The following is a 16,634-nucleotide window of genomic DNA, read 5'->3' as shown; positions in this document are numbered from 1 at the left end:
TTTTAATTTTATTCATTTTGTTTTATTTTAATATGTTTCATAGTCTTATATGTGGACACAATTAAACATTCATTTATTCAACATCTCTCTATTGAACAACTTTTTTGTGATGGCCAGTTGAGCTAGGAACTTCATTCCACCCCTTTAATCTACCACCGTGATGTATCCATATATATCATCTACCGTAGATGACAGAATGATTCATGGAGATCAGAAAACTCACCCAGATTTGCTGGGTGTTAGTACATGAAAAACTTAGCATTGAAAGCTGAGTCTAGTCTGTTTGTGTCAGAGACCCATTTGCTCCTGCAAAAGATAGTTTTCATGTTCGTATGTGTGTACATGTGCAAAAATGACACCTCCACACTCAAATACATGCTCAACACACCAATCTCTTAGTGAAATGACAAGTCTGGGCCTTGTCACTTACTGTGCCTTAGAATCCTAATTTTTTAACTTGTGCTTCTCCTACCTAACTTTTCTATTTCTTTCCCATTGTTTATTTTCATACCCACTGACACCTAAGTTCACTCTGCACCATGGAGATCAGTATGAGAAGAAAGATTCAAATATATTTAACTCATAAGGCATTCTTCACATGTTTTCTCTTTCCTTCTTTCACTTTTTTTTTAAGTGAAAAGAGAAAAAGGTTTTGGTTCTCTCTTTACCATTGTTTTCATTTAAATAATTATAATCAATTTTTCATGCAGTGTTTTCATCTCAGCCAACAAATGCATTCAGATGGGAATACATGCACTAAAAGCTTGCCTTCTGTTTTTGTGATTAATTGAGATGTAGAGAGTGATGGGTGTGGGGTAAAAATAGAAATGCAATTAGTGCAGCTAGGCATGACATACATTCAAATGCAAGCAGAATGTCTCCCCAGTTAGTGATCTCTTTCTGGGCTCTTGAGGATTTTCCTCCCATTAGTAAGTCACTGGAATGGAAATCTTCAGCCTTCGGGGAGACCAGAGCATTAAACATGGAATTAACTCTTAACTGCAAACTGAGTCAGCTCAATACGTCATTAATTCTACTGCTTGGGTATATATCATGCTGAGCTTTGGTGTGTGGGCTTCTGAAATGTTAGGAGTGAGTTTGTAAAGCATTGCAAGGACTAAATGATGGTTATCTATCATTCCAACCTTTGCCTTCACCACTTAGATATTAATATCTCTGGTGACTCAAAATCAAAATTGAAATGCAGGCAAAAGCTTTTGCTAAAACCAATGGATTTGGACCTTTACTTAGAAAAGTTGTATATTGTACATTTTGAGAAAATAAATTTATGTTGCACTTTATAGAATATGTGATTCTTAGTTTTTACAAAGGTGTGTCCTCAGTTGATAAAGATATAACAGTGCCTCAAATATTATCCTACCCCAAATTGAGAATCTTTCTGCATATCTTCATAACCAGTAGAAGTTGACTAGCTTTGCTTTGAATGTTTTAAAATAAATTTCTAAGTATAAAGTGTATTGAAATATTTAATATTTTAAGCCACCTATAGCACTCCCTGATTTCTGATAATATTTCTTGTCTTCCCATACTCTTTTACATCCTCTTTGAGAATCTCCAACAGATATTATTATCTCCTTTGATCATCCCAGTGTAGTATAGTTATTAACAACTTGCATTTACTGATTGCTTACCCCAAGGTTTTTCACACTTGATGATACTGATGTTTGGGTCCAGATAATTCTTTGCTGTGGGGGCCTATCCTGTGCACTGTAGGATGTTTAGCAGCATCCCTGGCCTCTGCCCACTACATTCCAGCAGCAACTCCCCATACTGACAATCAGAATCTCTCCAGACATAGCCAAATGTCCCTTGGTGTCAAAATCTTTGCTGGTTGAGAACCACTGGTTTATCTTCTACTGGACATTATTTTGTTTGAGTCTACAATAACCTTGTAAAATATGAAGGACTGTGTTGATCAGAGTCTTGGCAGGAAACAGAACCTACACAATATGGGTCGTAGATTTTTATGAAGGGACTGCTTAGGGGTGTTGAGGCACCCAGAAAATAGCAACAGTGAGAAGCCAGGGCTAAAGAAGCAAGGAGAGGAAATAATGTTGCTGGAGTGCTGGGAAAGCTGAAGCTGTGCAGCAGAGCCCTCAAGAGGGAGATGAAATCAGGAAGAGACAAAGCTACACCTGGTGATGCAGCACGGTAGCAGAGAGAGCATAGGATACCTGGTCTCTAACTCCTTAATTCTTTGATCACTAGCCAGTCCTACCAATAGGTTGAGTCCAGATGAAATCCAACCAGCAAAGGACTGGGGTGATGCAGTCCCAGGATTCGGTCCCATGAACTCAGAGAAAGAAGGAAAATGGAATCTGTTGGAGCATATGGAGGAAAAAACAAAACAAAAACAAACCTATCTCCGTTTTAACACGAGAAACTGAGATTTAGAGATATAAAGTAATTCATCCAAAGCCAAATACCTAATGCATGAAGCAGGCATTTAAAGCACATCTATTTCACTCCATGCACTACAAAGGTGTCTTCATTGCTTATTTGCATGAATGAGCGGACTGATAGTAGCTGAAAGATGCAAAACCAGGACCCAGTTCTCATTCCTATTCTAATGTTCACTTTTTTTATGTTGTCATTGAAAGATATTTAAGAGCTGTATATCCAGCCCATTCTCATAGACATGTAGGAACAAAAGCTATCTGCCCGCCTGTAAAGTCTTTTCTGAAAAGCTTATGGAATTCTAGGTTTCATGTAGAATGTTTAAATGGCATATGCTGATTTTCCAAGCTGTTGGCACATTTTCATCTTGATTGCAGAAACTCGGGCCCAGCTGGTGCAATGTGTTAGGAACAGGAGGACTGGACTGGGAATCTGGGGATCCGGGGCCCGGTCCTGGCTCTGCCATCCCTAGTATAACACCCCCGCCACCAGCAGTAGCAGCAATAATAAAAATTCCGTAAACCTTTTCTTCCCTTTTGCGTTCACCCAGATCTTCGCAGTTATTCTCAGGTATCTAATCCAGTGGCCACAGTTCTGTGAAGTAAGGAAGGTATTAGAGTTTCATGTTTCACAAACGAGGAGTCAGGCTCAGATAGTACTAAAGTCCCGCTGAAAATCGCGTAGCTGGGAAGTGTGGTCTCAACTCCACATATTCCCGCTGAAAACACAGTGCCTTTTCTCCTCCATCTTTGAAGTGATGAATCAGTTGGTGTATTTCCTCTGGAGAGCCAGTCTGTAGTGTTGAATCTGTTAGGCTTCATCATAAAGTCATGTCTAGATTAAAGTCTGAGACTCTGTGATTTTTGTCCTAGGGTTATAAGCAAGGTGACAGCAGATACCAATCTAGTTAGCACATAGGGATTCCTCATTTTTTCCTTTCTGGGTATTAGATGGAATATATTTATTAACCTACAGCTTTTCAGAGACAAAATTGGTGTTTTAAAGGCATTTTAAAATAGGGCTTCCCTGGTGGCGCAGTGGTTGAGAGTCCGCCTGCCGATGCAGGGGACACGGGTTCGTGCCCTGGTCTGTGAAGATCCCACATGCCGCGGAGCGGCTGGGCCTGTGAGCCATGACCGCTGAGCCTGCGCGTCCGGAGTCTGTGCTCTGCAACGGGAGAGGCCACAACAGTGAGAGACTCGCGTACCGCCAAACAAACAAATACATACATACATACATACATAAATACATACCAGGGGGCGGGGGTGGGGTGGAATCTAAGTAAGTTAATACAGTTCCATTTTTTCCCCTTATTCATGAGTAAGTTGTATGCTAGTAATTCAGACTCAGCCTTCTCTACTAAGATAAAGTGAGTTGAAGGAAGCTCTGGACTCCTGGAAGGTCTGGCAAGAACCTTAATCCTTCCCCCAGACTGTTTCCCTTCTTTGCCTCAAGGTGGGAGGCCCAGGAAGTAAGACATTTCAGGTCTCTAGGCAGTACTCAGTACTCAGTCCTGATCTCTGCCCACCTCTCCTGCCCATTTTCTACTTCTACAATATTTTCAGCACCACCCCTTTATTTTTACACTTTCAGTATTTTCAGGCATAAAATCAGGTGTAAAACACAAAAAAATTAACTTTTTTATTTTACCTAGCTAGTTCCAAGAAAATCTAGGGTTCTCAGTCCAAGGCAGAGCTAAAGAAAAGGGAAAAAGAGAAGAACAAAGAGGAAAGTAAAGTATAGGATTTTGAAGTCAAAACCAAAAAATAAATGAGTAATAAAAGATTGTAAGTTCTACTTTTGATACTCTCTGTAGTTTGGCAGAATTATAAAATTCCTTCAAAGAAATCATTTTATCTGATCAAGAATTATAGCTACATTATAACATTGTATCTGATGTAGATGATTAGTAATGCTTTGGAAAAGCAGTTGTATAATTGTTATACTGTTCATACATAAAGAAAGGTGGAAGAGCAGTATTTTCAGTATTTAGAAGATTAGAGTTGAGCTAGGTTACCTGGGTACAGATCCTGGCATCATCCCTTTTTACCTTTGTGACCTTGGTAAGTTACTTTCCCTGTCTGGGTTTTGGTTTCTTCACTGATATATTCAAGGTGTAAGTAGAATCTATCCCATATGGATTTTTATGTTTGAAGAGGTTAATATTGACAAAGCTTTTAGGACAGTAGTGGAACATAATAATCACTCTGTGAACGTTAGTTGTCATCAGAAACATTGTTTCCCTAATCATCATCATCATTATCATCTCCACCAGCACCATCATAATCACCGATTTCTACTACAGACTCAGTCCAATGTTTCCATTCTTCTAAAGTATAATCACTTAAAAACCTAATAAATAATGACTAATTATAGAGCATCGCTATTTAGGATAGTTCAACCAAAGAGATAGTAACGTATGTATGAATAATGTGCATTTGTATTTTGGAACATATAACCTAACTCAGAACTTTAGTAATAAGACTTGGCTACCCTTCCTTTCTAATTGATTGTGTACTCACTGTATACAAAGGTTTATTCATAGTGATTCTACTTGGTTTTGTGTTATTATACCGAGTATATTTTCCCAGGATTTCAGGTTCGAAACTACTGACAATGAAATATTTCAGGAGTCAGAATCAGACATAAATTATATGCTGCAGAGGTGTCTTCTTATTACCAGAAGTCAGCCTAGAGTCTCTAAAATCACATTAAGGTACTGTTTTTGTGGTTATTGAGTTTCACCCTTGAGAGAATTGAAAGAACTGACAATGAAGTGTAATAAATCTTACTCTGACCCAGACATACTCAGTCATTTAACTTCCCGTTAACAATCCCAATTCTGCTACGTAAAATAAGTCGAAACATATTTTTTCTCCTTTTTCACTTTACATTTAGAGAAGTAGAAGAACATTTCACATATTTCATAAAAATAATTATGACATTTGTCTGTTTAATTAATTTATAGTCAATGCCTTATTTACATGCTTGGGGTTTTACTTTGAGATGAGAAGGGACTATGAAAAGGGTGAGCCGTTTTTTTATACACAGGAGCGATTGGCTCTCCATTTTTTAATTTTTATCTATTTTCTTTGTCTCAATCCCCAGCCTCTGAGCCCAACTTGAAGGTGCGGTCCAGGTTAAAACAGAAAGTGGCAGAGAGGAGAAGCAGCCCCTTACTCAGGCGGAAGGATGGAAATGTTGTCACTTCATTCAAGAAGCGAATGTTTGAGGTGACAGGTAATTGAGGACTGGGCAGATATACACTAAAAAATGCTGCTAGTAGGAATGAACAAAAAAAGTTTAGAAAAATATACCTGTTGTATATTAAAAGTTATTTTGAGGAGAAACATTTCTTGAAAGGAAATTATATTGAAAACTCACAAGTAGTTCAGTAAACCTTGCCATGCATTCACTGTGTTAAACAGGAAATGAATGAAAAACAGAACTGTGTGTCAATAGGCATAACTAGGGAATGCCAAAGCTCACCTTAATCTTTTCAGAAACAAGCAGTCCATTTTGGGAATGCCAGCCAGGAGAACATAACTTTTAATGAAATTTGATCAGAAATGAGCAGAGGGAGGTCCAAGAAGAACACTTCCCCCATACTCAGACATGAATGTACAAAATACATCTGGGAAAATTAAACTACGTGGAACAGCAAAACCTTGACTTTTCAACAAATTTACAGAACTCATAAATGACTTTATGTGTTTACTAGTGAACTGGGACTTATGGCAGGAGGGGGATATATTGCCTTTTATGAAGGGAAAAAAACTGTCATTTTCACTAGTCTCAAATGGAAGAGTTCTTATTTTTTTAGCTGCCTGGTTAGTAGTGGGGTGAACAGGTTAGGAAATTCAACCTGATGTCTTACAAAGCCCGCTAGTCCCATTTGTACCTGGTCTGAAATTGGAGAAGACACAGGGATACCAGAACCAATAAGGCTAGCCAGAATAACAGTACTGACTACTGTTTATCGAGTACCTACTTAGAGCTATGCATTGTATCTGGTCATTTCCTTTAGTTGCATCAATAAAGAAATGGTAATCTACAACCATTTGTCTCCATCCCCAAGGAAAATTGTGCTTATACCAATATAGTCAGTTGGTATTATTTCTCCAATATCAGATCTTATTCTTAGCAAGTTTTAACAAATTATTTGTTTTCTATGTCTTCTTTGGTCATGATAGTATCTAGTTTAGGGAGACAGTATGGAGAAGATTGCAGAGGTAGAGGCAGAGGTGGAAAAGTACAGAATACTAATGACACAGTGCTTTGACAGGCTACTAGGGCAAAAAAATGTTTAGTCTTCTATTCAGTCCTGACAGATTAATATGTTTATCTGAGGGAAAGTATTGGTGGGAAAATTTTTTCTTGAGGGATAAGAAATATTAAATAAACAATTACTTTACTAGAGTTTATTTTCCAGTATCAAATATAATCACTAATTTTGACCAATTGAATTCTAAATTTAGAGTTATAGACTTTTTATGCCAAGAAACTTATATGTATTTTAGTGAATAAAAATCTTAAGTAAGTTTTCATAATAGAGGTCCTTGGTGGGGTTGGGGAGTTGGGGAGTGAATCTGTTTTAATGAATGTAAACAATAATGAACATATCAACTGTCTAATGTAACGAAATATAGGTGATTTTTCTAGTGGGAGAGAGTAGGTTCTCTCATAACAGAAAAACTTGAAAATAGAAAAACATATATATTGCTTTTTTGTTTGTTTTTTTTTAGAATCTTATTGTTTAAGGTCATATTTATTTATCCCAATTTCTTTTCTATTTTCCTATTAATCTTTTTTTTTTTTTTTTTTTTTTTTGTGGTACGCGGGCCTCTCACTGTTGTGGCCTCTCCCGTTGCGGAGCACAGGCTCCGGATGTGCAGGCTCAGCGGCCATGGCTCACGGGCCCAGCCGCTCCGCGGCATGTGGGATCTTCCCGGACCGGGGCACGAACCCGTGTCCCCTGCATCGGCAGGCAGACTTTCAACCGCTGCGCCACCAGGGAAGCCCCTAATCTTTTTCTTGATCATAACTTTTTTCCCATGGTCACTTTCTCGTCCTTACCAAATTTCAGTGGGATTTAGCTCAATGCTTATTTGAGTAACAATTACTTCTCATTTGTAAGGGTTATGATTTGCTAGAGTTCTACTAAGATTTCTTTACTTGTGAAATATCATAATTTTCTCTTTCTAATTTTGGGATATAATAACTCCCCTTTTCAACTGAGGAAAAAAACATGTATTTGAAGAGACTTGTACATTTATTAGACACACATTTCTATCAATAAGCTAGGACTCATGGATGCTTTGGTAGATATTTTTAACTGGTATGTTGCAGTTATTCTAAATATCTTTGGAGGATATGAACTACTGGACACACAGCTTTCTTTACCCGTACTCCTTTCCCTTTCTTTGCCAGCTTTCATGTAATTAGGATGAGCTCTGTTTGGATCTTAATACTAATTATTTTTGCTATCGAGTCAGAGACCACCATAGCATCATAGCAGTTGAATTCCCACTGCTTTTCTTTTTTCACCTCTACCTCTCTCTTCCTTGTTTCATAGGTTCAAGTGTTTGCTTTTTCCAAACCCATGCCACCTCTCTCTTCCCAGTAATTGACATGGGAACCACTTATCATCTTCCTCTTTTTCAAAGCCAAGAGTTTTCCGCCCCTCCCCACCCCCAAAGCCATGTTAATTTAAAATTCTAACATCCCTGTGCCTGCAACGTCTTCTCCTCCACTCTTCCCTTCTCCACTGACCCCATTTCATGAGCTGCTCTTATTCAAGCCCCAGTTATGATATTATTTCTTCTCAGAGATTTTTGTCAGTGTTCCCAGAAAATCAGTTGCTGCCTCCCCTCCCAAACCCTATCCAGCGTGATGCTGTAGAATCCTGTTGTAGTATTTGTTGTCTTGAATTCTAACGCCTATCATAGTGATTTCTACATAAGGAAATACTTCTGTGTAAGTATCACATAAAATAATATAAATAACGTAATTTTAAATTGACAAGACAGAATGTTTAAAAATAGTTTTCATTTTTACTTTTGTTCTTTTAAAGACAGGATACAGAAATGGGACTTTAATGAGAAGTCAGTGTGTAGTCATACAGGAAAGACAAGAGTTAGGAGTCCAGGGGAAGGAAGCTCTTGAAGTATTTTTTTTAATGTGCATCTTCTTTGTTAAAAGAAAAGTAAACAAGAAAGAGGCAAATATAAAAATAGACTAATCAAATGTAAGCAAGATATATAGACCGAAAGGTAGTGAGCAATATGTATTTAAGAATTTTATGATATCATTGACTTGATGAAATCCCACAGTCGGTAGGTGGCAGGATCAGAATTCTGCCACCAGTCTCACATTCTTTCCATTGGTACTGCACTTCTGAGTAGAGAAATATTTATAATAGAAAGTTGAAAGTAATAGGTGTTCCAAGGGAGGGCAAGCAACTATAGCCTGAAAATTGGGAGCTTCCATTCACGGGTGACAGATGGTATGTGAGCCAGGCTTTGAGCATAGAGGTGGGATTGGACCTTCAATGAAGTAGGTGGAGGAAAAGGAGGGTAAAAAAAGCATGAAATGGGAAAGCAGCACATACGGAGAGTAGGGGATTTAAATTTGACTGAGTGCAGAGTTCAGAAAGGGCAATATTAGGAAATAATGTTAGGCTCCATTTTGGAGCAGAGGAACATAGTGAAAGTTGTCTTGCTATGATCCATCTGGCAACAGTTTAAGGAAAGTTTGGAGAGACTGACTGCTGTAGCAACTTAGAAATACAGGAGACTTTTGCTGTAGTCCATGAGAGAGTAATGAGGGCTGAGGGATTAAGCTGAAATCATTGTAGTCAGAAGTAGATGAGAAATGATGTAAAGAACAAAACTAAATAATGTAGTAATTGATTAGATTTGGAGCAGGGAAGGGAATGAGAATGACTGTAAGGGTAGTGATAAACAGAGGTAAGCAGAGCACATTTAATATTGAAATACACTGAGTTTGATACACATATAAAAAGAGATGAAAGGGGCTTCCCTGGTGGCGCAGTGGTTGGGAGTCTGCCTGCCGCTGCAGGGGACACGGGTTCGTGCCCCAGTCTGGGAAGATCCCACATGCCGCGGAGCGGCTGGGCCCGTGAGCCATGGCCGCTGAGCCTGCGCATCCGGAGCCTGTGCTCTGCAACGGGAGAGGCCACAACAGTGAGAGGCCCACGTACTGCAAAAAAAAAAAAAAAGATGAAAAATGTCCAGTATTCCAAAGAGATTCAGGCTAGAAATTATGAGAAGGAAAGACAAGAAATAAAAGTTTTATGGGAGTATTCTGCATAAAAATGATAGTATGATGTCATAATTTTGAGTGATTTTGACAAGGGAAAGAGAAATAGGATAAGGCTACAAACTTCAGTGAATATCTACATTTAGAAATTGGTCGAAGGAGGAACAGCCAGAGAGATGGAAAAACAAACATGGAAGTGGAGAATCTTCTTGTAGAAAGGATGAGGAGAATGAGAACTGTTTTGTCAAAAGCCTTCAAATTTCGGGGTGTTCAAGAGAACAATTGCAGTCCACAGTGAGCAAGCTAGATTGCCTGGTCTCAAAGAACAAGCACACTACTTCTCACAAGTTATTAGCATGCTTTCAGACTAGAGGGACAATTCCAGTGGAAAAGGAGGACCTGAAGATTCAAAATAATTGCTGGAGCAGAATTCTAAAGCAAGTGTTAAGGGGACTGGGTCATGGGTGAGGGTGATGGTGCCCGCATTGGAGCGGGGAGCAGAAGAGAAATGCTTTCACTTTGACACGGGCAAGGAGAGTGTGGATGACAAAATCATGAGGTAGAAAGAAAAGTCACTGATAGAAATCATGTCAGAAGTTGTCAGTCTCTGAGAAGTGTGAGGCCAAGATCATCTGTGCAGAGCTGAGTAGACAAGGTATAAGGATGAGTCACCTAGAAAAATGTTCAAATGAATGAACTATGGAAGGTGATAGGGGATTGATTAGAGCTCAACAGATAATTTGCCAAGGCTTGATAAGATGGCCTCTCTTAGCTATATTTCTAGGAACTGAAAGTTTCTATTTCATTAATTAGATATTTTAGTAAGTGCATTTCTTCCTTTGTAACTTGAAATGTGTGTGAATTTTATATCTGAAGATGATAGAGATGATCTATATTGTTGTTATCCAACTCTTGCTTAAATGAGTTTCTTGTTATATTGATGTTTAAAATTGAACATATTAAATTTAGGCAACTTATCATCTTCTGGAAAATAAGTTGGGTAGAGCTAAGGTTAGCCAATGTTGTACAAGGCCATCAATACAATATTGAGATTTTATCTTATGTTGTATTTTCTTCATACAACTTTGACTAAGATGTGCTGTAATAAGGTACAGCCTTAGTAAATTAAATAAAGAGCCATTTATAACATAGCATATAAGCAATCTTTCCACACACAACAGGAATGACTCCAGGCCTCATTTGTTGATGGCATGTTTTTATGAATTATGCAAGTCCATTATCTCTATTACTGTTATTATTTATGGTAGCACAAGAGCAAGTAAGAGGAGATTACATTCTTTTTTTTTTCCCCTAATCGAAAGCTTCTACAATCCTCTCTAACTGGATATCTCTACTTCTCTAAAATTAATGAATACTATGTTGTATTTTTAGCAGTGAAAGCAAAGGAAGAAACGTGGTATGGAAATTCAGAAATGTTCCAAAATTTTTCACAGTTCTTTTTATTTAGTCATTCACGTAGGGGAAGAGAAACAATGTTCGCTTCTGTATATTACTTAGAGTATAACTGCAGTTCATCTTTGTATGTTTTTCATGAGTGTATTCGTACTTCACAATGTTTTTCAGAATCCTCAGTCAGTAGCAGTTCTCCAGGGTCTGGTCCCAGTTCACCAAACAATGGGCCAACTGGTAATGTTACTGAAAATGAGACTTCGGTTTTGCCCCCTACTCCTCAGGCTGAGGTAAGACTCATTATTTTGGTTCTTTTAAAAGTTAATCCTCGATTAGCCCCCTAAAATGCAGTGATATTTCTGAATTGAAGTTTAAAGCCACCCGTTCTTAGTTATTTTTCTGATAGGTTTATAATGTGTGGAATTGAATAAACTCAATCTGATTTACAAAGTTTGGATGACAGTCATGGTTTGAAAATACTGAAGTATAATCCTCAAAGAAACCACTCTTAGTGATGCTGAGTATATACTGCCCAGCAGTTGTACAACTCAGAAGTCCTTCTGCATCGTTCTTGGTTATCCTGATGGGAATAGACCCATCAGTAAGTAAAACAACATCATGCAAACCTCTCAGAAGAACAGTTGCCCAAAACAAGTTAGGTGTTTTATCCAATGGACCTGAAGAGTAATGAGAAAATTGTTGAAGTATCATAATTGAGGAACACAGAGCTCCACTAAGCAAACATGTATTAAGGACCTACTATGTGCCAGTCATTTTGCCTGGCAGTGGGGCTATAAAGATAAATGATATGTGAACTCTGACCTTGAAAAATGAAAGATTAAAGGAAACTGGTCTGAAATAACACATGATTTTTTTTTCTGACTGTATGCGGTCAACTTTAATAACATTTGTTTTTTGGCATACGATTTATTGAAACCAGTGATACAACAATAGAGGAAAGTAAATTTGTGAGTCAGCAAGAATTTGTCTATGTAGTTTCTGTAGTAGGCTAAGCAAAGGCAACAGCCACTCCTGTGGAATCAGCTGTTTTGGAGTCACCATCAATCGACTGAAATTCTCAATATTTCTTTTCTGTCATTATAATGCCTCCTTACCATGCATTGCTCTATGCAGGGGAAGCTGGTGTAGTAACTTCTCATATATAACTGTGACATGCTTCTTCCATTGTGTTTTATAGAGTCATAATCCTTTGGGGCTGAAAGGGACTGATCAAATCTCTGATTCCTGAACCATCTGTGTAGCTCTCCTGATATGTGATTATCAGACTGCCACCAGAGCACTTTTTATTCAAAGGGAACTCGCTTCACTGTCTCCTGGGGCAACCTGGTTGATTTTGGACGGTTAGCTTGACTGATAGAAATGTCTTCTGTACATTATGCCAACATCTGTGTCTGTAACTTCATACATTCACACATACATGTATAATAAATTATTTATAAGTTATAAATTATCTGGACAAAATATAAGGGAAGGTTGTCCCTGATAAGGAAAGGACTGGAGCCAGTGAAGTCACTTCCTCTCTGAGGACATTTGTATACTTGAGTTTTGGTTTTCAGAGCCTCACATAACTCCGAAGGGAGAGAGAAGGCAAAGCCCAGTACTGACCAAAGAGGATAATCTAACAGGAAACCATTCAAACCCAAAGACCCATATCTGTGCTACATTGGTGAGTCCCTCATCCCCACCCACGGAGGTGTCTTGATGTAGACCAGAGCAGGGGCAGAGTCTTTCCTGGAGAAGTTGTAACCAGAAGCTAGTTGTAGCCCGAATTTTCATAACCTCAAACTGTTAATTTAATTTAAAGTGCCCCAGATTTTTAGTTCCCTAGGTATCTGGAAAAAGCAAAAGTAAATTCTTTCTAGAGGAATAGACATTCATTTTAGATTTCAAAATTTTCCCTCAATTTTCCAAGGAAAATGAGCAGAATAGATAGATGCTCTGTTGCTTATGACCATCTTTCAGCTATGTGAAGAATACAATTCAGGCCGCTATATTTTTTCCTGTCCTCCATCTATTTCTTGTTTCTTACCATCCTATTGTCCCTTTCTCGTCTTCATTTTTCTTTGTAAAACATGATACCAGGTGGAATAAATATTTCACATGTATTTATGGCCATAGATGTAAGTGGGATTCTTGGACTATTGGTTACAAGCATTGTATTTCTGTTAGTGCAGTTATCTCTCAATATCAGTCAGTTTTCTGCAACCCTTTAATCAATTTCCAGGAAAAGAACAACTTGGTCACAAATATTTCTAAAAAAACTTTAGATTTCCATTTCCTCTCAGTTTGAAGAATGAGTTTCAATTGCAGAAACACTAAAAGATCTGGGTTCTTAATAGGTTCTGGATGAATTCTGTATCCTTGGAAAATGAAAACACACTAAACCACATTCATTAAACAGTGTTTATGATTCTTAGAAAAGCATTGTTAGTACAAAAAGGTGTGGAAGACCACTTACAGCTTGATAGTATTTTGTTAAGTTCAGAAACAGGCAGTACAGTATTTTGATCGGAAAAACGTATGTAATAAAAGTATATTTTAAAAAAGCGAGGGAGTGATGAACACAGAGTTTAGCGTGGTGGTTACCTCTCAAGGGGGAGGAAGGCAGTGGGGGACATGGTTTGTTACTAAAGATGAAGATACATATAACCTTTCATTATAAATACAAACATATGCATATAGCACTTAGTACGACATTAAGAAACAACGAAGCAATACATATTCATGAGACTGGATATAAATGGGAAAAGGTGAGATTTTGTCTTCAAGCTTTTTAAAACCTGGTAAATTAAATTGAGTGTCCCAGATTGTGTGACCCTATCATTAAATTTCAAAATATATACAGTGGAGAATGTAAATGAAAGGAATTTGCTTTTACTATTTTAATCTGTTTTATATTCCTAAAACCTTTTGCTGATACCTAAACACAACTATCTGTTTATATGCCCCAGCTTTTCAGCGAATTGTTGACATATTCTTTCCTTCCACCCCCACCAGTTTAAAAAAAAAAAAAAAAAAAAAACAGAAGGAAATGTGATTGAATGGAGTTTGAAAGAGTAGAGGTATTTCTTCAGGTCAGTGACAGGATGTTCACCTCCAAAGCTGGAAAGACTAGTTCAAAAGCAAGCAGTGACTTACCTCATAATGAATTAATTGTGTGTCTGAACTATGATCCAAAAGGCCAGGTGGGCAGACCTTTATGCACTGATGGGTAGCCTCTCCGTGGCCCAGAACAAAAAATTCAGCCCTGATGGCTAACATGTGGTTTTCTGCTGCATTGCATTTACAGAGGTCTGTAGCATAATTCATACTGGAGAGGTGAGGAGACAGCAGAATTCAGACTGAAACTGTCAGCAAATTAATATCCTCGTCCTGTAACACCAAATATTTCCACCTAAACTAGAGAAAAGAGGAAAAAACAATGTTTTTCAGCCAATTTTGGATTAATCATTTTGAATTTAGTATGATGTTTACAGACATCTAAGATTAATAATAGCATGTGATGTCACATCAACAGAAATATTTGGGGGTATGAAAAATTTACATCATTACACTTTCAAAAATCAAATTGGTTGCATACTTTACCATTTATAAAATAGGCTTATTCTACCATCTTTGCTTAAAATAGTGTAACAGTGTACATTTGAATCAACTCTCTGTTCTGTGACCGGGAAGTAGAAAAGCATGTCACCTAATTCTTTCAGATCCCATGTAAACGAATGGGATTCTACTCCCTTTTTGCTGCTTAGGAAATAGGAAAGTAAGGCTGTATTTCAGGCTGATCTTGAGGCTTAGGTAAAAAGAAAATTTTCTCTCTCATAATTCATGTGTTCTGCATAATTTAAATAAAGGTTAAGACAGAAGTAAGGGGAGAATTTACTCGTAAGTCCAGGCTGAGGAAACCGCACATTGCATTCAGATGTATGGGTCTTCCATTCAGAAGGCTCCCAAGGAACCTGGCTGCAAAACCAACTACTTTGTCATCATTGGTTAAGTTGCTGAACTTGCTCTGAACCTCAGATTCTTTATCTAGTGAAAGGTGGTAATGACTACCCCAGCAGCTTTGTGGTGGGGAATCAGTGCTTGGAAGGCAGGTAGTAAATTGTGAAGTGCAGAACAAGTTCATTTTTTGTTGTTGGTATCAATACTGACTTCTAGTAGGGAAAACTCATTAGTATGTTTGTCACCAAGCCAGCAAATCTCACGTGAGACTGAGCCTCCATCTGCTCTGGCCACTTCTGTTCCATTTCTTCAATTTCTTACGTATGCTCAGTCCCGAACTCAGATCCCTGGAGCTACTTGCTTTACTCATTTGTAAACTTGGTTGGGGAGCTGAAACCTCAGGAGTTTCTATTTCCAACTCCAGTCAGAGATGTCTTTACCTATCTAGTTACTTTATTGTTAATACTGTGGGCCTGTGGGTTCAAATATGTTTCCATGAATATCAACACCATTATTTTAGATATGGTAGATTTATTTGATAGCTATTTTAACAGTAGCCAAGCCGCTGGTTTATTTCTAGTTGCACATTAGTGGCTGGCTCTGCTATGCTATTTTTTAAATAATTTTTTCCAGCAGATACAAACGATTTTAAAAATGGATTCTAATAATAAGGTTAAGTACTCTAAAATCATCTGAAATGTCACTTGTTTTGCCCCAATCTCACATGACTCATCTGCCTGTTGTTTCATAATAGTTGTTGTGACATTTGCTGTAAATGTTATGCTCCCTTCTGTGTGGGTGTAGAGCTATGGTTTTAGATAGCTGCAAATAAGACCCTCCCCCCCGCCCCAGAGGAAAGGAGGTTGCTATGACACAAGAATCATTTACTAGGAATACCATGAGTCAATAATGTAAACCAAGGCCTTTAACAAAACATCAGTGACTTTTAAATGCAAAGGAAGCCCTGTCAAATGATAATTTTTTTTTTCCTCCAAACCATTTTAGTAATACATTCTTGGGTGTCCAGTAAAAATGAAAACTTAGAGATTTTTACTGCCTAAAAAAATGTATTCATCACATGGAGATTTTAATTTTCTATCAGCTGTCTGAAAGAAGAATGGAAAATAAATACTATACTGAAAAATACCATGAAAGCCGTAGGCAAACATTAAATGATTAAGAGTTTCATTTCTTTGTTTACTTGTTTGTTTTTAATGTGGTTCTTCTTTTTATTTAGATAATCTAGATTTGGGGATTTGGAACCTTTTAAAGCCAAAACAGATTGAGGCTTACAAGCATGTCTTCCTAGATGCCGCTCTGATAGAACAGATATTTCCTGATAGATCTAGTCAGAGGTGCTCCAGTCTTAGGCTGAAGGATCTGATGTCCAGGGAAGGTAGGCAGCTACCCAGAGTCATAAGCCAGTGAGTGGTAGAGCTCAAGTGTAAGATGCTTAGACCACTCTCCTTTACACCAGTCCAGACTGCTGCTCACCAAAGCCTGGTAGGTACTTATATTCTTTTTCTAATGTTTCTGATGCTCGTGCATAGTGTAGATAATTT

The 16,634-nt window shown here is 37.9% G+C and overlaps 1 protein-coding gene across 15 annotated transcripts in view; it reads left to right on the top strand.

Annotated features, from left to right (window-relative positions):
* Positions 1–16,634, top strand: part of HDAC9 (histone deacetylase 9) — a 581,469-nt gene that overhangs the window by 144,588 nt on the left and 420,247 nt on the right. For 8 of the 15 annotated variants that reach the window (XM_067746216.1, XM_067746213.1, XM_067746202.1 and 5 more), the window contains exons 6-7: positions 5,527–5,658; positions 11,284–11,399. In XM_067746216.1, coding sequence (XP_067602317.1) covers positions 5,527–5,658; positions 11,284–11,399 — 248 coding nt within the window. The remainder of the gene's footprint in view (positions 1–5,526; positions 5,659–11,283; positions 11,400–16,634) is intronic. The other 7 variants (XM_067746208.1, XM_067746214.1, XM_067746215.1 and 4 more) reach the window with 1 other exon arrangement.

Source organism: Pseudorca crassidens, chromosome 8 (genome assembly GCF_039906515.1).
Source record: "Pseudorca crassidens isolate mPseCra1 chromosome 8, mPseCra1.hap1, whole genome shotgun sequence".
In the NCBI taxonomy this organism is placed as follows: Eukaryota; Metazoa; Chordata; class Mammalia; order Artiodactyla; family Delphinidae; genus Pseudorca; species Pseudorca crassidens.
This window is presented reverse-complemented; position numbering and strand designations above follow the sequence as displayed.